This window comes from Theobroma cacao, chromosome 7 (assembly GCF_000208745.1).
Source record: "Theobroma cacao cultivar B97-61/B2 chromosome 7, Criollo_cocoa_genome_V2, whole genome shotgun sequence".
Taxonomy (NCBI): domain Eukaryota; kingdom Viridiplantae; phylum Streptophyta; class Magnoliopsida; order Malvales; family Malvaceae; genus Theobroma; species Theobroma cacao.
In genome coordinates, this window is record NC_030856.1 from 1,907,372 (window position 1) to 1,928,825 (window position 21,454).

Sequence of the window (21,454 nt, forward strand, 5' to 3'; positions counted from 1 at the left end):
ATAATCTGATTTGGATAGGTTCAGGTAGTTCATAGTATGATTATTATTCGAATTCAATTATACATATTAAATTTTAATTTTATGTATTAAATTAATTATTTAATTTTTATTAATAACATACATAAAAATTGATTCTAAATTTATTTTTATTGCCGGTACGGATTTGAATTGAGTTTTTCAAGAGTATTAATAATCACCATTCGGGAATTAAGCAATGATTTATGTGATTAATTAAATTTTACACGGCTTTAATTTCAAATACTTCAAAATTAACAAGTATCTTACCCATTAGATTTCAGTGCTCCATGCAAAAATAACAAATAGGTCAGACTCACTCGTTCAATTAACACAGCTCTTAAGTGTGAATGAAACTCATGATTTACAGCCCTAACTTCACAGATGCAGGATGTTTTAGTACGAAAAGTATAACATTTTACTTTAAAAACAAAATATCCACAACTCTCACTAGGCTCTCCAATGTATCTCCCAAGTTTCCATCAGCCGCCTCCTAGAGGAAGACAATGATGGATATAGCCAAAATGCAAAACCAAAGTTAATCACCATACCCTTACTTTCCTTCATTCACTAGCATACTTTACAGTTTCTAATTTACAACCAAAAAGGAACATTAAGGATGGAAAGCTAGAATGGTTCAGCTTCGACCATGTAGAGATTTGCTTGCTTGTGAGGCCAGAGCTAATGCCTTGGCTCTGGTGCTTGTCATCATCCACTCCCTCTCTGCGCGACGCTGATGCTGTCTTGCATTCTTTGCACGCTTTGGAGCTAAGCGCATGTCTCTTTCCACAAAGGCGAGTCTAAATTTTTCCGCCAGGGATAACTCGTTGGGACTTGAAAGAGTTTGGGATATGGCCTTTGGTGTAAACCGGCAGAAAACCCATGTTTTGGGATCGATGTCCTTGATGATGGGATCATCCAAAGCAACATCAGGCAATGCTTCCCTGGGAACTTCGGTTCCTCTAAAGCTGAATAGTGATGGCTTTGGATTTACTATTATCCGTGGGCATTCGGTAGACAACATCTCCAGTGAGTCTTTATCAATCTTTGGCTGCCAAAAAAGAAGTGATAGGGTTTGTAACAAACACTCCGAAGAAGAAGAGCAAGCAGTAAAGTGTCACAAGATTGAAAGGACAAAGAGTAAAACTCCATAAGAGCGAGTCCATACCCACACAAGCCAACGCAAAGACTGTGCGCCATGACCAATCTCCATGGTATCAAGCTCCTCCCAAGAATCTCCCCCCACATCGTTCAGCTTTGGCTTCAATATGCCCAAGCATCTTCGGGCTGTAGACTCACTCGCAGGGCACCCTCTGCAATATTAACTTTGGTTCATAGCCTGTTATGAGGTTTATACCCCTAGTCAAACCCAAATATCGCCTTTCAAAAAAAAAAAAAAAACCCAAATATCCAGTTCTGATTTCATTTCATGCTATTGAAACAGTAAAAAAGAGGTTGAAAGTACCAAGTCTAACTAGTTGCATGCACGAAAAACTTTAGTAAAATAAATTTCTATATGTTGAAAGTGTGACAAGTTCTGAAGATTTTAAAATGGTAGTGCCTTTTCATTCTTTGCAAACTAATACCGTTCAATCAAAATATTTCATGTCTGTTTATGCTACATACATCTCATCTAATATCAGCTTGGTACTCATAATGAACCCATAAATTCGCAGAACTTATACATTGAAAACTGATGAGAACTGCATGCTAAAAACCCCTAATGAATAAAGTGCATGCCGATGAGAGCTTACCCGCATCTCAACGTCTCCAATGAATGGCAGTGCTGCACAAGTTCTGATACACCATTGGCAGTAATTTTGTTGCATTGGCTGCGTTAAGAACTTGTCTCAGTAATTGATTTATTAATTGATTTCAAATGATGATTCCAACAATTCATACCTTATATCCACAGCACAAAGAGATTTGCACATTTCAGCTACTTTTGCTAAGCCGAAATCTGAAACATCTGAACCAGAAAGGTCAAGAATTTCCCACGAACTATCAGCTAAGGAGACAATGACATCATCATTTAGTAACTTTCTTCTCCTTGCAATTGCTGCCAATGTTATCTGCCATCATCCATTAATAAGCTTTAGGAAAATACTAATGCAAAGCTTCTCGAGCAACAATTCTAGATATCAAATTGGAAACATATCCTTAAGCAATTCAACAATGGATAAACTACAATTCTCCTAACCAAATAAATCAAACTAAAACCCTAAGGAAACAAATGATAATGCATTAATCATTGATAAGATGGAACTATCAACATATGCAAAATGTTGTTTACAAATTCATCATCAACTTGAAAGGAACAAAAGGATAAATTGATACAGATTCATCACTAAGCAATTCAACAACAAATAAACTCCGATTCTACTAACCGGAATGAACTGAACTATAACCCTAGGGAAACAAATGATAATGCATTCATCATCCATAGGATGGAACTATCAACCTAGGCAACAAATTGTTAACAAATTCATCATCAACCCGAAACGAACGAAAGGATGAATTGATAACATATCATTAAGCAATTCAACAACGAATAAACTACCATTCTCCTAACCGAAAGAATCAAACTATAACCCTGGGGAAACGAATGATAATGCATACATCACCCATAGGATGTAACTATCAACCTAATTCATCAACAACTCAAAAAGAACAAAAGGACGAAACTATAGCAAAACAAATCGTAACATATTCATTGTTACTACAAACAACTAAGGATGAACAGCTATCATTAAGTTCTTCACCTTAATATCCGCGGGAAAACTAACAGCAATCTCACTCAAATCCTCCACAATATCCTCCAAATGCCGGCCAACAACTCCGAGGCACAAGCTCACTAAACTAGGAGGTTTATTCTTCTCAACGCGTAACCCTATCATCAAAAACGTAATATTTTTTTTCAAAAATTTTCAATAAAAATAATAAATTTGCATTATTCTCTCGTTCCTTCAGTTTCAATCACAAACAGAAATTCCATAACTCTATTTTGCAATGATTAAATAACTTGAAAATTAAGAAATTTCAAGCGAGGGAGAAAGGAGACTACTGGAAGAGTGTAGAGAGGGGATCGAATGAGACGATTTGGAGTTCCGATCGGCGTTCAAATCGAGCTTCTTCAACGAGATTTCTAATGCTTTGGCGGCAGATTTTCCTTTTTCCATCAAAATTTTTCTTTCTCTCTTCGTTCTGATATTCCAATTTCGTCGAGAAAAAAGAGGCGATTGAGATTTGTCGGGGATTTGAATGAAGTTCGGTCCTTTTTGTTCTCTCAGACCACGAAACAATAGCCGACTTCTAACAAATTACAATTTTAAAAACAAACTCTTTTTCATGCTCCTTTTTTGGAAACTATATTTACTAAAAAGCCCATTGCTCCCACAAAAATGGAGGGTTACTTCGGTACTTTCTCTTCCTCCGACCAGTCTCTCCTTCCATTTTTTTCAAGTTTCAAAAATCCCAAAAGGCCGGCCTTTTTCCGTTCAAGTTTCTTCCTTTCGAAGCGAAAACAAAGAAAGCGTTCATGGTGAAAGGAGGGCAAAACTTGCCGGCTGACGTCATCCAAGTAATCGATCAGCTAGAGCGCCATTGCTTAGCCCCCGATGGATCTCTCGTCTCCAAATCCGCCTACTACGATCTCCAACTCGTATGTTTTTCTTTTAAAAATCTTGTTTCTTTTTCTTCAAACAATGCGATGAATGAATTCCTTTTAAATACTGTGACGAATTTCTATTTTCAGGCGAGAGAGGAGATGTCGAGAGAAAGATTACGTTACTTAGAAGCAATGGTGATAATTTAATTTAATTTCTCTGTATGAATTAATTTTCCTTCATTTTTTAAACATTTGTGAAAAGAAAAATGTAAAATTTTGCAGGCAATTTACTGTGAAGCAATAGCTATGGTGGAAGAGTATCAGCAAGCGGTTTCCGTGGCGAATCTCGGAGGGATTCGAGACCTTCAAGGTCTTTACCCACAGCTTGGATTGAAGAACTCTCCTCAGGTTTCAATTTATGTTAATCAATTTTTAGTTTTTATGTTTCTTTTTTTTTCATTGTTTGAGGTTAATTAAGAAAGTTATAGGATAAATGTGAATTACCTTTTGCAGCAAAAGGAAGAGTTAGATAGTAAACATATGATTTTGTTTACCTTATAGCAAAATGTATGATTTTACCTTTATAGGGAATACTTGTGTTAAAACCCGTTTTTCATTTGTTCATTTGTTCGTCTTTGATCAATCACGATTTTCCTTTTTTTTCCTGTATTTACTACTCCTTTATAACTACATTTTAAGAAGTGAAAAGTGAATTGCGAGAGGTAAGTAGCAAAAGCAAAAACTAACAGAGTGTTTATAGTTAAGAATCTGAGAAAAGCTATGCTATGTGTTTTATGAACTTTAGGTTTATGAGACTCTAGAGCACCGATTAGTTGTTGCTGAAGCAGCTCAAAGATTGAGACTTCCACTTATATCTAATGATGGGGAAATTCATGAGGAAGAAATTGAAAAATGGAGTATAATGTCACGGAGTTCGCTCGATAGTACCAGTACCAGTCTCACTATCAGCTCTAGTTCAAACTCAGTTAATTATGCGAATAGTGCTGCAGCTGCGAATAATGCTGGCGATTTGGGGGAACCTGGTGTTGGTGTGCCTAATCGCTTTCTTGGAATAACACCTGCTTATTTGTGGCAAACTCAGCTTCAAAGGGTGCCATTGTCAATGGTATGGAAACATTGTGTCATGGTGGCAGATGGAGTCTGAAAGTTTTAAATCTAAAAATATTCCCTGAATCTTTATTTACAAAATAGGTCCTTGCTTCTGTTGCCATATGATTTAATCATCATCTGCACTGGCTGAGGCTTCTTACAATAACATGATACATTTCTAAAATTTTTGTGAATTTGGTGATTTTAGGATATGGCTGACTATCATTTAGCTCTTTCAAGGGAGATTGATGTTCGTTTGAAATCTAAATGCGACAAGTTGGCAGATGCCTTCATTGATGATATTGGTAATTTCATGCATCCTTTGCCTCTCTCCCTTCTCTTATTATTCAGTTTATATATGCCAGTGCATTTTAGCATGCTGTTTGGAAACACCTCATCCTTCCTTCATAATGTTCTGTCCCTAAATTTAGTGTTGGTTTGAGAAATTAGTCCATATATCTTGTTGTCCATCATTTTATTCCAAGAGTCAGAGGCCTAGATAACTGCGGTGAAGTGCAAATTAGAATGTGGTCACAAATATATTAACATATTTGCCTTTTTCAATAGTTATGTGCCTGATATTACCATTGCTATCGTGCTGCAGACTCATCTTCTGGAAGTCAAAGTTCAAGTTCTCGCCTTCCAGAAAGGTTTGAGTTACTTTCTCTACTTCTTTGATGTGGTTGGTGTCACGCTATGCTTGATGTTGATCACGTGTTATAATATTTCATTTACCAGGGTTAAGTTGATAACTGAGGAGATTGAAAGGGAAGAAGCCGCTTTGCGGGAGGATCTCTATTCAGCAGATAGGAAATTTGCAGAATATTACAATGTAGGTGAATAGTCAATCCATATGAGATGGAGACACCTTTAAAAAAATGAAATATGAGATGGAGACAGTTCATTTTGTTAGATCTTTTGTCATCAGAGCTATAAGATAGTTTTCATTTCACTCGATGTTTTCGTGGATGACGTCATGCTTCTAAAAGGAGTTTGTTTTGTTTGCATGAGATGTGATGTAAAGCAATTTTCTCTTGACAGGTCCTAGAGCAGATACTCGGAGTGCTTATTAAGCTTGTCAAAGATTTGAAGTTGCAACATCAACATAAATATGTAAGCATTATGCTCAGGAAGTTCTTTTAATGTTTTTAGTAGTAGAATTTTTTTAAGGCGTTTTTAGTAGTAGAAGTAAATGACAGTAATGGTTTGATATGTTTTATGTTCTTTTTCTTCCTTGGACTGATCTCTAAACTTGTCTTTGACAAATTTTATAGGATGAATTACAGAAGACATGGCTTTGCAAAAGATGTGAGACCATGAATGCAAAATTAAGGTTTGTTGCCCTATTTTACTTGCTATATTTGGATTGTTTGCTCTACCATCATGTTGTTTAGCATTTCTTTTATTTATGTTAAAGAAATATGGAAATAGCAAAGGAATACATATTCATTTGCGTTTATTTGATCTCGTGCACAGCGTACTTCTGCTCATCTTTCGAATTAGCCTGTCATATGTGCATTTATTGTCTCAGGGTATTGGAGCATGTTCTCTTGCTTGAAACTTATACTCAGGAGTCGATACCAGCATTGCATAAAATAAGGTAACTTTAAAGGGTGATGCACATAGTTATCAGTACTGCTTCAATATTGGGCTATAACCTTGTCTCACCTCGTTGCCAGGAAATATCTCCTCGAGGCTACTGAAGAAGCTTCTGCTGCATATAATAAAGCAGTATGTTCCACCATCTATCTTCTAGTTTGACAGTCAATTGTTAGAATGTACGAATTATTCTTATTTTCAAAACTGTGACCCTAACTCTGCCTCAAAGTGGGAAAATTTGGCAAAGCCGACTCCTGCCTATGGCTGTTTCTGTTTTGGTTGCCATTGTGTTCGTCCAAGTTTTGCTACTTTCTGTTTCCTGTCCTTTTTACATTATCAACTCATGTTTCAACAGGTGACACGTCTACGTGAGTATCAAGGTGTCGATCCTCACTTCGATACAATTGCAAGGCAGTACCATGAAATCGTGAAGGTAAACATCAGCTAACAAGTAGCAGTCTTAAACTCAATTTCCTTCGACAAACATTAACATCACCACCTATTTACAGAAACTGGAAAATATGCAATGGACAATCCACCAAGTCGAGATGGACCTCAAGCGCTTACCAGACCACGCAAGCACATAACTTCCAGATCCCATTTCCTTTTACCTGTCAACATTTCTGTATTGAACCCTTTTGTTGTACAATAGGTACTCAATACACTCAACGAATTTCGATCACCAACCTATTGCTTGTTGTGTGCCATAGCTAAAATGTTCGTGTTGTTCCCTCTTCGGAGGGATCACTCGTTTTTTCGATCACCAACCTATTGCTTGTTGTGTGCCATAGCTAAAATGTTCGTGTTGTTCCCTCTGCGGAGGAATCACTCGTTTTTGAAAGCTTTTTGTACAGCTAGTGATTGTTTTTGAAACAATGGTGCTTTTGTCATAAACAGCTGGTGGTGGGACCTTTAGCACNCCCCCCCCCCCCCCCCCCTCCCCCCCACGCCCCCTCTTGAGTACTGGGTAGAAAGGCGGCTGCACCCCTTCGAAAGCAGCTTGAGACGCGCACACTGAGCTGACGCACTTTGACTTGAGAAGCAAGTCATGTGGCTCTTGCACTCCATTCTTTTTCTTAAGAACAACGATTAAGACATGCTTATGGGCATGTTATGATGTCTAGTTCATCAATTTGGCCCTACTTGGTAATTATCATACTAAATTTTCACATGACAAACCTCTTTAATATGTTAAAAATCTTCACAATAAATGTTAAGATAAATTTTAATTATCATTTCATGTGAATATCACGATTTATATTAAGCAATAAAGAATTATTTGTTTTAAGTCGTTGAGTTTTATGATTTAATTTTATAAAAATAATATAAATATTTAATTATATCTTAATATATAATCGATGTGACATATATGATATCATCGAATCGAAGTATAAGCAAAGCAAATCAAATTTGTTGGTAAGAAAGAGACCAACTTGCGTAGCATAAGATTGGGTAGCCACAAAAAATCAAATCAAGCCACCCCCGAGAACAAAAGTATTCCAAATAGATTTGGATTAACCTGGACCGTCTGTTGTTCTCCTTCAAACTTCCAGATTCTTCCCCCTTGTTCTTTCTTCTTTCCCTTAGACTCCACCCTGTGCGTCATTTAGTCTGTTATTACGCGTGGTATACACGCCTTTATTTTTTATTATTATTATTTATTCCGATTAATTAGAATATTTATGCTGCAATCTCGACCTTCCACGAGTCAAGATTCTGATCTCAACCAATCCACGTGGACCAATCCAAACATATCCTTCACCCGCGGTTATGTCTCCTCTCCACGCGGGGACTCAACCGCCTATTTAAACACCCCCTTGCCGATCTTATTTTCCCATAGTAACCGATTGAAAGAAACCTTCCAAGCTCTCAGGTACGGTTTGGTTTGGTTCGGTTTCTGAGCCAAAGCCCACATTCGTTTTCGTCCTGTTTTGCTGGTTTGTTGTGTTTGATCATCGTATCTTTGTCTCTTGGAGTTGGTCTATTAGTGTGTTTTGTTTCGTTTGTTATGGTAAAAGATTGGATCAATGATTTTCCTGGGTGATCTTTCTTCTTGGAATTTTCGTTTCTAGGCCAAAACCCTTTTTTGTTTTTGTCCTTGTTTTTCTGGTTTGTTGTGTTTTGATCATTGTATCGTTGTTTCTAGGGAGTTTTTTTATTGTGTCTTGTAGTTCTGGGGGAGGGTCTGATTCTTATTTCCCTTTAGAACCATGTTTAGTTTGTTGAACATGGCGAATTCGTGATTAGTTAGCTTTGGTTTTTCTAAACTCTTAAGGAAACGTTGAATTCTTGATGAAATTGTGTTGATTTTAGCACTCAACATATGTATGATTGATGTTTAATTGGAAGAGATGTTTCGATTTTTAAGGTCTTGGGTAATCTTCTGTTTGAAAGATGGAATGGCTAAATGGCCCTGGTTTGGACCTGGGTTTTGTTTAAACACGTTGATCTTGAAAGAAAATTGTAGGTTTGGTTTAATGGGGAGTTCAGATACTAATGATACGAGGTTCTGCTTTTTTATGTCTCTTTGTATTTGATCATATCTAAATCTCTCTGTAGTGCTTTTTCTGCTTGTTAGTGACAGATTCAGATGTTTGATAAGCTTTTCAGACAGTATAAATTGTTGATTTCTAACAATTCATGGTTTGTTATTTCTTACAGTACTAGCGCTCAAGAGACAAGCAAGCACCCGTAGGTCGTTCCAAGTTTCTATTTAACTAAGTACATGGTTGATATAGGCAGCCAGATCCCCACTACTTTCGATCCATTCGCCGAGGCTGAGGAATTTGGTGGCACTGGAACCAAGGAGTATGTGCATATACGAATCCAACAGAGGAATGGAAAGAAAAGCTTGACAACTGTTCAAGGGCTGAAACAGGATTTGAGCTACGAGAAAATTCTCAAGTGTCTCAAGAAGGAGTTCTGCTGTAATGGGAATGTCGTGAATGACAAAGAGCTTGGCAAAATCATTCAGCTCCAAGGTGATCAGCGCAAAAACGTGTCCCAGTTCCTTGTTAATGCTGGCATCGTGAAGAAGGATCAAATCAAGATTCATGGTTTCTAGGGGAAGTTCTTGCTGCTTTTGTCATGATTTAGGACTTTTATGAAATAAATTTCTAGGCTGTCTTTGTTTTAGTCTTGTCTTCGCACCCCTTGTTGGGGTGGACCAATAATGGAATCCAATGTTAAAGTTTCATTAATTATAATGGATAGTATTTGCTTTAAAGCTTTGCCTTTTATTCCTGTCTTGCTTCTGCCTTCTGGTCTCTGCTGGTGTTTCAGGTTCAGGACAAGCCAATTTAAAATCCTATGCACTATTAGTACTTTGGTACATGAACTTGGTTATCTTTATCATACGCTGCCTTTCCCTTTTGTTCAAATTTGGGCAATTGGTTCAACTGATGTTACACCTGCAATTTGGTCCATTTGGCCCGTAATATACGCTTTGCAACCAAACTTTTGTCTGTTTGAGGTTGGACTTTGACCTTGTCTGGCTCCAGGGCTTTGAGCCACCGGTTCTTTTGTACCAAGGCACTCCTAGAACCTTTTCTGTTGTTTGCCTTAGCTTTGCATCTATGTAGGATAGGGATGAATTAGAAAGCAAACGAATGAGAGCTCCCTGTTTCTGGTTGGCTTTGCCTTTGGGAGCTCCATTTCATTAGTCTACTTGAAAGCTCAAATGGCTGGGAGGTAGTGATTGGTATTAAGGATTTTGGGTCTCAGTAGGTGCTAGATACAGATAAGAACCATGCGGTCCAGTAACCCAAGGTTCTATATTTCAAGATGGTGTCCTGTCACAAATTCAATATCAGTAATAAATAAGATGAGTCTTAAACTTATATGTTTGGACATGCCTTTTGAATCGAAAATATGAATCCATGACATCTCCATTTTTGCTTTGTGTTTCTCTACTCTAGATATGAGGGTTTCGCCTTCATCTAGATTGAAATTTCATGCATGATGAACTGTTATTAATGAAGTCGATATAAGTTCTCCTTGCACCTTCGGCAACTGAAACACCAGATAAGGTTTTATGAAGTTTCTAAAGGCAATCCATGGGGACAAGATTGAATCACATTAATATAATTTCACGCAGAATGATTCTAAGATGTTGCCTTGCCATAGGCAAGACTGCAGTATTTATTTCGAAGAAGTGATAACCAACATTGATGTGATCTCAAGGAGTGAGTTCTACACTCTGGGGGAACCAGAATTGAGGACATGGAAAAAGATAAGCAGACTTCTAGCTTAAACAATCTTTCTTCTCAAAATCCGTCATATATCAGTCACAAGACTCACCAAAAAAATGTAAAGATATAATTATATGCAATATATTACAATCAAAAATGAAAAACCAAACCAGACAAAGTTATGTAACGAGGAGCCTAGAGATCTCTTAAAGCCATTTTGCACTACTATCGGGGAATTTTCCCCGATTCTGCAAGTCCAGTCATCTATTTCTAAAAGAGTTGGCCTTGTTGGGTTCCACTTCTCATCATGTCACGGAACTCTTCATAGTTGATTTTACCATCCTGTAAACAAGGCATAAGTAAGAACTAATGCATCATGCTGCAAAGAAAATGTGCTTCCAAAGGTAGAAAAAAGGTAGAAAAGGGGGCTTACATTGTCAGTGTCAACTTCAGATATTATTTCCTTGATTGTGTCATTGTCACCCATTCCATATTCTTTCATGGCTGTTTCTAGCTCATCTCTTGTGATATACCTGAAAAGAGTTTCAAACAAGTTATTGACTCCTAGCATATCTTAATTAATGGTTATGCTGGCCAAAGAAAGAGGACTTAATGTTTAATCATAGGTCCCATGTCATTGATTTATGTGCCCCAAATATGACTAGTTCAGACAGCTAAATCTTATCTACTTCACATGAAACTTGGAATTATGGACTACTAGCCTGAAATGCTACTGCAATTACTAGCATGTTTATATCCACCAAACGAAAGCAAAACTGAACACACCAAGACAAGATTAAATATGACACTGCAATTCTAGCATTTATATGTCTGGCCAGTTCTGGCTATGAAGAAAACTTACCCGCTGTTGTCCTTGTCAAAATGTTGAAAAGCTTTATACAGATGTTCGTCTCTTTCTAGCCTATGTCTGTGCATTGTAGCAGTGATAAATTCAATGTAGTCAATACTACCATTTCCATCCACATCAGCCTGCGACATAAAACCAAGGTTAGTATGTATGATCTAAACTAAAATGATCTACATATTATAGATTTAAATAGTATCTTACAGCTTCCATCAGCTGCTGAACTTCAGCCTCCGTGAGCTTTGATCCAAGTCGAGCTAATCCATTCTTAAGTTCATCATAGGTGATTGTGCCACTGTTGTCAGTGTCAATGTTTGCAAACATCTGCTTCAGACCTTGGATTTCTTCAGTAGAAAGATTTTCTGCAATGACCTATAATCCACCAGGCTTGTCATTATATGGCAAGTAAAGTTGCTCAAGTAGAAACCAACAGAGTAACTGGGGATTGCAAAATGACGTACTAATTTGCTATTGTATATCAAATAAAACAGGCCTATCTCATGACTAAAGAGTCACATGCCTATCTCTCTCTTACTGCCACATTTAGAAATCAAAGATACCATATAAATAAATTTGAACCTACCTTTAAGGCAAGTTGCTTTAGTTTGTTCATTCTTCTGAATTGCTTCATTCTAGAAAGCACTGCACTGTCTAGTGGCTTGTCTGATGCACTTCCACCTTCTCTTATCCATGGATGCTCTGCATAAATCACAGATTTTCAATCTTTTGGTTGGGCCTTGACATGAATTATAGTAACTCACAAGCCCAGTATGCAGTAAAACAAATCACACACACACACAAGCATGCACATGGATTCATATATATATTAGAACGTAATTTTGCAACGTTACAATTGATTTTCCTTTAACACATTAGCATGATAGAATGCCAGGATGCGTGGCATATGAAGATAGAATGAACATTTAAAGAAATTATTTTTGAACCTACAAGGAATCACCTGCGATTAACTACTTATATAAATTTCCACCCAGCCAACCAAACAAAAAAAAAAGGGAAACTATTCTGTAAATAAGTACCTAGGACTTGAGCAGAAGTGATCCTCTTTTTCGGGTCCTGTGTTAACATCCTGCAGACTAGTTCCTTGGCACTGTCCGAAATAGAAGGCCATGGTTGACTTTCAAAGTCAATTTCTCCTTCCAAAATAGCATCAAATATCCCCTTCTCCGTTTCTGAGGCAAAAACATTCATTACATTGTATACTAATATTGAAGTAGCAGTTTCAAAGGCTATCTAGTAAAGTCAAAGCTATAGCTTTTGGCAATTGATGATATTATTTTTCATAAGCAAAACGATAGTGTGGTTTAAATAATTACCTGCCCAAAATGGAGGCACACCACTGAGCAAGATATACAACATAACTCCTGCACTCCAAACATCAATTTCCTTTCCATATCTACGCCGTAATACTTCAGGAGCAACATAGTAAGCACTCCCCACTATGTCCCGATACACCTTTCCTGCCAAAGGTACCAAGAGCAATCAGAAAAGAATGCTAATAGTTTTTTACACATGGACATACATGAGATACGATTTTTTTTCCTTTTCAGAAAGAAATACCATTTACTTTCGAAAACAATGGCAAGCATAATGCATGTTATTGTGTATGGATATGTGAATTCACATATGCATATTATACGTGTTTATAGACACCCACATATAGACATGCCAGTTTATACTGGATATAAAATTTGTAGAAAGACTACAAACTGCATGACTGATGCTTAAATTAAAGCTTAAAGCTATAAAACTTTCACACAGTTATAGAAGTCAAATTCTGCCATCATGTAAATGAGATCTATACTTCTGAGTCGGTGTACAGGAAATCGAGAAAATAGAAGGTAAATCAGAATTTCTGAAAGTTGCCATTAATGCATAGTTTTTTAAACTTATTCAATGCCAAATATTGTAAGAAGATTAGGGCATAAACATAGAGGAAACAATAATGAAAATGCTGGAAGCTAATGCAATATCAGTTAATGACTGCTGACCAATTCAACTTCTAAGTGATGGTTTTTCGGACTTGATCAGCCAGGTGTCACAATCGCCCAATCACCATTCTTATTTAGTAACAAATGATGCTCCAAGAGAGCAGAAGTTAAAATTTCAAAATACTATATATTGTATACGGTTAAACTAAATTGTGAATGAACATGCATACAATGAATTGAAGGAGATGGCCAGAACAAATTGAGGAAACTTACCTGCCATCTTAGTTGGCAGCTAATGATGTCCAAACCAATAAAATTTCAAAATTATAATTAACCTAACTGACTTTTTCTCCGTTCAATACTCACAACACTAGTTAGGGGTTGGTGCAAAAACTTCGAATCATTCACAAGCAGGTGGTTAAGACCAATCATTATTTCCATGTACATATGCAAAAATTTCCTGCAATTTAGGACCAATAACTTAATGTGCAAATGACCAAATATAAAGCGTGACAAGAATTTACCCTCTTCAATGAATACCGACAACCCGAAATCTGTGGCCTTCAAAAGAGCATTCTCATCCTTGCTAGACAACAGGAAATTCTCGGGCTTAAGGTCCCTATGCATCACACCCATAAAATGACAAGCATGGACAACATTAACAATCGCCCTGCAGATAGATGCAGCTGCCCTTTCACTATAATGTCCCTTAGCTATAATCCTATCAAACAACTCACCACCAGCACACAATTCCATTACAAGGTGAACAGATTGCTTATCCTCATAAGCACCTTTAAACTCCACAATATTAGGCTGTCCACTCAAGTGTTGCATAATCTGTATCTCCCTTTTCATATCGTCCTTATCATTCTTTGTAACTAGCTTCCTCTTAGAAATTGTCTTGCAAGCATATTGCTTTCCAGTTGAATTCTCAGTGCAAAGATAAGTTACACCAAACTGACCTTTTCCCAATTCCTTACCAATTGTATAGCGCATCCTTATATCTTCATATGGTTTACCAAGAATTGTATCAACCCTGGGGGCAGGCTTGGGGCTTGGTGCTGGAGCAACCGGCTTCCAAGGTGTTTGAGCACCTGGCTTTTCAGGGATGTGGTGGAATTGGGGTTGAACAGGTGCGGGCCTCACAGGTTCTTGGTATCTTTGTTGATGCACAGCAACTGTAGTTGTTGCTCCTGATCTGTAGCCATTATGCTTTGGCTTTGGTTCTTTGCTTTTTGTCAGACAACCACCCATCTGGTTTCACTTGTAACTGCCAAGTTATCAAATTTGGATTGAAAGAAAAAGACCCAGATGAAGAAACAGATACAAAATTAAGAAAATGGATCAGAATTAAGTGATTTACTAAGGTTGAGGTAGAAGGAAAAAGACCCAGATTCAGAAACTAAATAAAAAAAAAAAAAAGAACTTTGGACCAAAAGTGATGTTCTCACACTGATAAAAAAGAAAAGCCCAAAACCAAGATGGTGACTACGAAATATGGCGAGGGGTGTGATGAAAAAGAATCCAGCTTCAAGGCTTGTGAACACAAAGGGTCGGTTTATAAGGAAAAAAGTAGATCAAAGTTTCTAGCTTTAACAGGACGGGGGGAGGCTATGACCAGTGAGAAAACAAAGGGGAGGCTTGCTTGGCTGGGTCAACTATTGAGTTATGTTTGAAACATTGAATTTTGATGGGACCAAAGAGAGAGAATCTTCTATGCCAAGGGACAGCAACGAGCAGCCTGTGTAACAAACCTGTCACAGAAAATAATCAATAAAGAAATATAAGATCCACTAGCTGTCTGCTGTCTCACAATATTTTTTCTTTTTATCACAGTATGTGTTGGGGTTAAGGGTCTCCATCTACTTTATTACTCAGCCATTTTATTTAATTAATTAGCTCATCAGTTAAGATTTTCCTGTAATAATACATTAAATGAAAAATATTTCTACAACAATATCTTAATTGATAGTGAATGCTCATAGTCTGATCATATACTCTACAGTCGCAGAAAAATTAACAAATTATTATAGCAGGATAATATAATTTTTTAAAATTAAATCTTAAATAGACTGTATTATCAAGAAAACGTTTAAAGATCCCAAGTTGTTAGAATATCCTGATCCAAAACCTTTGATTTTTGAACTTTGTGATTAGAAAAAAAAGTGCACCTTTCCTCTTATTTTCTAAAGTTAGACATTTGGTTGGATAGAACTTTTTCATTTTGTCTTCACTCGCTAAAAGAATTGGAAATGCAAAGTCATCCACAACTCCACTTCTATCCCAAAACAAGAAATTTTTCATTCTTTTCCTCCAACATATTTATTGCAAAAAAAAAAAGAATAATCCTGTGAACTACTTTTCCTTTCCTTGGAGGAAAATCATTTCCCCCTTTGTTTGATCACTCAAAACCACGGGATGACGATTGACACACAAAATCTGAAGGCTGAGATCCAAGATCATTAGAACATGTGAAAAACCCATTTTAAGGGCCATATTATTGATCATATGAACTGGCAACAAAAGTGGGTCCCAAAATGAAAGAAAATTCATTACATGGGACACGTGGCAAAATGGGTATGCGTCAAAGTTGGTGCTAGAATTCTAATCAAGAAAACGTGGAGATTGGTTTCCAATTTAATCTATTAATGACTTTTGTTCTTGAGTTTCTATTGGACCAAACACGGTTTTGATTGATGCTGTAAGACCCCAAACCAATTTCCTTCAACGAATCAAACGGAACAAAGAACAAGAGAATTGGACAAGACACGTTTGTTTAGTAGAGTGTGTTTCCTAGAAGAAACAAAGATTGAAGCTTCTGATGTGGGCTAAAAGAGAAGAACAAATTATACAAGTGAAAGAAAACTTGGAAAGAATTTTCCTAATTGTGAAGAGAAAACAAGAATCCAAGAAGTTTGAGTGAAGCTTAGCCATGTTAGTTCAAAGAAGCAAACATAACTTGCAAGGCAAATTCTCTACTTTAGAAGTTTGTGCTTTTCTATCAATCCTTTTCTCTATAATTTTGTGGGTATTTAATGATTTTTTAAAATTATTTTGTTTATTTTATTTCAAATAATATATATTTAACGTATTGTTAAACAATACCTTATTTTATCCGGATAATATATCGAATGTAAATATTTTATTTTTTTTAGTTTAAATTTAGGTTTTTTTATTCAATTAAAGTCAAATTCATGGGCTAAGCCCAAGAAGTGGTTCCATGATAATTTGCCTTTGAATTTCTTCTATAGGGACCTAGGCCCACTAAGTGATGGCTCAATGATTTTGTTTATAGATAAGAAGTCACCAACCAAAACCAGTAATTTAGTGTTATAGGAATTTAAAATTTAAGGTGGCCTGTATTGAATAGGCAACCAAGAAAGAATAAGAGGGTCTTCAAGAAGAAATTCTAAGACTTTGGAAGAACACATTTAAAAATTTTTATGAGCTACTTAGATGGACTTGATATTTAAATCATAAGTAAATGAACATGGGAATTGGTTTTTTCAATTGAGGTGAGATGACCCAAAGTCAAAGAACAAGCAATAATATATCAAAGTAACAAGATTGCAACAAGTTCATCTTTGATTGATTGATGAATATGTATTAAGAAATGAGTTTGGTTAATTTGATGTTCAACTCTTATAAAATTATACTTCTATTTATAATTAAATTGATTAAGTTTCAACAATTCTCACATGTTCACTTTCGTTTCTTGTGTATAGTGAATAGAACAACGGTCATGTCGTGCCACCCAACCTATCCAAAGAGCACACCTAAAGTAGATGATAATCATGGATGGGCCACCCTTATTGATTAATTCCAGTTCTTTAATTAAAATAATTAATGGTCTTAATTATGACACTTAATTTGGTTGGACATGGTCAAGAGCCCATAATCTGTTGCATGTTCCATTAAGAAAAATAACCATTAATTATGGTTCAATTTCTTTTTTCCTTGCAAGTGCATGGAATCTCTTGTTCTGACCTCTTAGATTGGGCCTAAATTATTGGAAAACTTGAAAACTGAAACTATGTAAAGTTGTAAAAGTACAAGGTTTCTCTATGGTTATGGGATCAAACTTCAAAATCTTTACAGTGGGTTTGCTAGGAAAGGGCATGGTGGAGTAGGAACCTGGACAGCACCTTCTAGCATCATGGAGACTGTCCTCATGGAAGGTCTCAACAATGGCTCATCTTGTACGCACCAAATTGCCACTTTCAACAACATCTCCAGCTTCGCAGGATCACTTCTGGCCTCTTCATCATTTTCCACCAGCTTTTCCGCTATGCCTTCACTGTGGCATTCGTAAGCCCAGTCTGTCAATATTGCAGCATCCTCCATCTCAATTTCAACACATCTTCTGCAAGTGATGATCTCTAGCAACATGACTCCGAAACTGTAAACATCTACCTTCACTGTGAGCGGCGTGTTCCTGAACCACTCTGGTGCAACATACCCTTTAGTCCCTCTGATGCCGGTCAGTGTTTTGGTGTTGTTGATCAAGAGCTTTGCCAACCCAAAATCAGATATTTTGGCAGTGAAAGAATCATCCAGGAGTATGTTTTGAGGCTTGATGTCGCAATGGATGATCTGTATGCTGCATTCTTCATGCAAGTATGCGAGTCCTTTTGCAATTCCTAATGCTATATGCAATCTTTGTTGCCAACTAGGCCTTAGAACTCCAAAAAGAAAGCTTGACAAGGAACCATTTTGCATGAACTCGTATACCAGAAGTCGATGTTCACCTTCATCACAGTAGCCAATTAATCTCACTAAATTCTTGTGGTGAGTTTGGCCAATCACCTTCACTTCTGTTTTGAATTCCCTTTCACCCTCTTGAACAAACTTGTCTAGTTTCTTGACGGTAACACAATTTCCAAAACTTGATGGCAGTTCTCCTTTACAGACCGTACCAAATGCCCCCCTTCCTAATTCTTCTTTGAATCTGTTTGTGGCTTGTTCAAGGTCTTTGTATGTGAAAGAACGTAGATTAGTCTCTAAGTCGCTTCCGCTAGGAATACCGTTGAAGTCCCGCAGTCTTCTTTTGTATAAGCAGAAGAAGATGAGAGAAATTGCAGCGAAAGAAACAAAGTTGAAAACTGCAGAGGTGCCTAAGAGAACTCCAAGGATCCAAATAACTTGATCCTGATTTTCATCATTTGGATTTGGAGTGGCAGGGTTTTTCTTAGTCTTAGGGGCATCTGACTTGAATACCTTAAATAGGGATGTTCTATCAATAGTCTCTCTGTTAACGTGTCCATTTGAAAGTGGCAGTTTCTTTTTCCAACAAGTTCCACTGCCATCTTCACTTACAGTTGGATCCTGTAAAATGGCAACTGCACAGGAGCAGTCACGAAGGCAAGATTGCTTACATTCAAACTCAGTTGCAGGTTGCAATATTCCAAAGTCACTGAAAGGAAAATCAACAAACTGCATTGACTTGAATTCAAAGAGATCTTCCTCACTGGTGGATCCGTCCACGTTGCAATCTTCCAGGTAGCTTGTGTAATCTTGTTTGCAGCCATTGTATGGATTACTTTCATCCAAGAAAGAAAACCCTGGGGGACATGAGCAATTAGGCCTCCCATTATTGAGAGATTCGCAAATGGTGTTATAACCGCAAGGGCCATTTCCAAGTCTAGCTGTACTGTCTACAAAGCTGGAGCAGATGTCCTTTGGCCTAATCCACCAGGCAGACCAGCTTTCACCGCCACTGGGGTTCCTTGGATACGAATAGAAGGTAAACACTCCATCAAAACTAAGTATTGCCCTGTAGTAGTTTGACTCTGGGTCTGGAGGAGCATTTTCTGGTGCAAGGTTGAGTAGACTTCCATTCGAACTCTGGATTTGGATATACCCTGACTGGTTGAAGATCAACCGAGAACCATTTCCAAGGTTGAAATAATTGTTGTAAGGTTTTCCAGTGAACATATCTATTTGATTAAGTATGAAAAATCCATTATTAAAACGAAGCTGATATTTCCCCTCCTGATAACTTCTATCTGTCAAAGCTGATGAAAGACTGCTATCAGCATCCAATTCTTGAGTCGGTAAGATGGTATCAGTCGGATATTTGAAGCTTTCCCATATGTTGCCTGAGTTTCTGCTTGCGATCACAAAATTCCCTGTATCAAGCATGGCTGCGTTTGATGCTTGAGTGTCATCTTTAGGGCTTTTGGATCTCCACAGCACTCTGCCTTTAGGGTCTTTGAGCACAAGACCGGTGCTGGTGAGCTCAACCTTTGATCCTCTCTCAGCTGGATTCTGTCTATTGGCATACCAAACTATAGTTCTGTCGGGTATCTTGGCATACCAGATAGCAAGAAGGAACTGATCTTCTTTGCCCTGAATGGGATGAAAACCAAAGGCAAAATCACCGGATGGTGATTGCCATGGAATGCTTTCATCATTTGCAGATAGAAAATTGCCTACACTTACATTGCCCTGAGCCTGAACTGTTGCCAAAATCCAAAGAACGCTTAAAAGGATAACCAGGAAAGGATGACAATGATAAAGTGGTGAGATCATTGAATCTCTCCCAGTACGAGTTCAAGTATGATTGTCGAGTGTGACAAAATGAAAATTTTGTCTTAACCTTGAGGTAAGAGACTGATTTACACAAGAGTTTCTCTGGCAGTAGGCACTTTAAAAAGGCCTGAGCCTGTTGGATTTGTATGATCTTAGGATTCCAGGAACAACTTCCTGGAAAGTGGAAAGGAAAATAACCCACCTAGAAAAACGAGAAGAACGGAAATGGCACGGCAAAGACCTTGACATGCATGCAATCTTGTCAATTGTTTTCCACAGATTCTAGAAGTTTCAGGTCAGGGTCAATTTGTTTACTTCTTATGTCCACTGTCAACAGGTTACAGGAATAGAAAGATCCGAAGCTTTTCTATCAGAAAAACTGTGACTACATATTTTTTTTGAAAGGCTGAGGTTTTATTGCTAAAAGATCTTCAAGGGGAGACTTACTGGGGGCATGGTCACAAGTGACTTGCTTGAACACAAAAAAAGAGTCCCAAGCAGTGGGGATTTGCAGAACTTAGAAGAGATCCCGATGAGCCATCAAGACGACATCATCCATACCAGAAAAAATAACCAAGTAACAATCAAAGCCATCAACATTCCTGAAGATGGAAAACCATGAGGACGCAAGTTTTTTTTTTTTTTGAAAATTAATTGGATTTCATTATAGAAACCAAGAATAGGTTCCTTGGGGAACAAAAGAGCACATGATTTTAAGATGCTATGCCTTGATCAGCATATCATCTCAAAATCTTGTCATCTTGCCAAAAGAAAACCAGCTTACAAAGAACCCCAGAAAAACCCCTATCGTCAGAAACAAAAAACAAAATCAGAAACAGCAAATAGCCTCCATAAGAAACCCGAAGCCTCCCTGTGCAAAAGTCATTCCTGAAGGGAGAACCAGCAAGCTTACAATCTGATCAAAAACTCAGGGCCTCATATCACGGACCTTGGCTCAAACAATGAACCATCTCAGCCAAATACAAGTCAAAAAGCAACAGAGAGAAACGATCAAACTTGAAGCTTGAATTCTTCACGCAGCCATTCAAAAAAGAAGAAAAAATCTCCAGCCTCTTGACTACTCAAAGACATTCAATAAATCCTCCTGACGTCTGACCCCTTCTTTCGCAAGACTATCTGCAAATTGAGGACGCAAGTTACCTGACATCTTGTTATTTTTTATGGGTGATTTCGATGTCTACGGTCTGTAGAATTATCCAAAACCGGAGAAACATGTTTCTAAAATTTAACTAAAACTTACGACATAAATTTACTCATAAATTTAACGGACATATGATGTAAAATTATGAATAAAACGTCAAGTAACTTGAGCGGAAAAGATTTTTATTTCTCCTTTAACATCGGAGACGCGCGAGATAAATGTAGAAGACCATTAAATTAGATGGAGAGTGGCTTGTTTTCATTGGAAGGTATAAGCATAAGGTTTTGCAGAGAAACCTGGTAAAATTTAAACTCTTTGAAAAAATATAAATCCTGAATTTATGTACAAATTTCCATTGATTTCTAAAGCTGAAAGGTCTTATTCGTGATGTACTATTGAAACTTATCTTTAAACAAAGAGATCGTG

The 21,454-nt window shown here is 37.3% G+C and overlaps 5 protein-coding genes across 5 annotated transcripts; 2 read left to right on the forward strand and 3 right to left on the reverse strand.

Annotated features, from left to right (window-relative positions):
• LOC18593497 (protein AMN1 homolog) lies at window positions 356–3,350 on the reverse strand. The gene is made up of 6 exons (XM_007020751.2): window positions 3,080–3,350; window positions 2,778–2,905; window positions 1,918–2,087; window positions 1,770–1,847; window positions 1,184–1,328; window positions 356–1,066 (listed from the first exon to the last, which is right to left on the reverse strand). The coding sequence occupies exons 1-6, from the start codon at window positions 3,192–3,194 to the stop codon at window positions 653–655; spliced, it is 1,050 nt and encodes a 349-aa protein (XP_007020813.2). The 5' UTR covers window positions 3,195–3,350; the 3' UTR covers window positions 356–652.
• Window positions 3,445–7,204, forward strand: LOC18593498 (AUGMIN subunit 4). Its single transcript, XM_007020753.2, has 13 exons — window positions 3,445–3,676; window positions 3,770–3,817; window positions 3,905–4,030; window positions 4,428–4,748; window positions 4,941–5,037; window positions 5,337–5,382; window positions 5,471–5,564; window positions 5,774–5,845; window positions 6,007–6,065; window positions 6,264–6,332; window positions 6,412–6,463; window positions 6,687–6,764; window positions 6,841–7,204. The coding sequence occupies exons 1-13, from the start codon at window positions 3,554–3,556 to the stop codon at window positions 6,916–6,918; spliced, it is 1,263 nt and encodes a 420-aa protein (XP_007020815.1). The 5' UTR covers window positions 3,445–3,553; the 3' UTR covers window positions 6,919–7,204.
• On the forward strand, window positions 8,173–9,570 carry LOC18593500 (protein translation factor SUI1 homolog). Its single transcript, XM_007020757.2, has 2 exons — window positions 8,173–8,204; window positions 8,993–9,570. The coding sequence occupies exon 2, from the start codon at window positions 9,057–9,059 to the stop codon at window positions 9,393–9,395; it is 339 nt and encodes a 112-aa protein (XP_007020819.2). The 5' UTR covers window positions 8,173–8,204; window positions 8,993–9,056; the 3' UTR covers window positions 9,396–9,570.
• Window positions 10,430–14,993, reverse strand: LOC18593501 (calcium-dependent protein kinase 2). The gene is made up of 8 exons (XM_007020758.2): window positions 13,860–14,993; window positions 12,721–12,864; window positions 12,424–12,576; window positions 11,970–12,085; window positions 11,591–11,758; window positions 11,384–11,511; window positions 10,955–11,054; window positions 10,430–10,863 (listed from the first exon to the last, which is right to left on the reverse strand). Exons 1-8 carry the CDS (start codon window positions 14,587–14,589, stop codon window positions 10,792–10,794), a joined length of 1,611 nt encoding a protein of 536 aa, XP_007020820.2. The 5' UTR covers window positions 14,590–14,993; the 3' UTR covers window positions 10,430–10,791.
• Window positions 17,227–20,239, reverse strand: LOC18593502 (G-type lectin S-receptor-like serine/threonine-protein kinase LECRK4). The gene has a single exon (XM_018124684.1). The coding sequence runs from the start codon at window positions 19,864–19,866 to the stop codon at window positions 17,428–17,430; it is 2,439 nt and encodes an 812-aa protein (XP_017980173.1). The 5' UTR covers window positions 19,867–20,239; the 3' UTR covers window positions 17,227–17,427.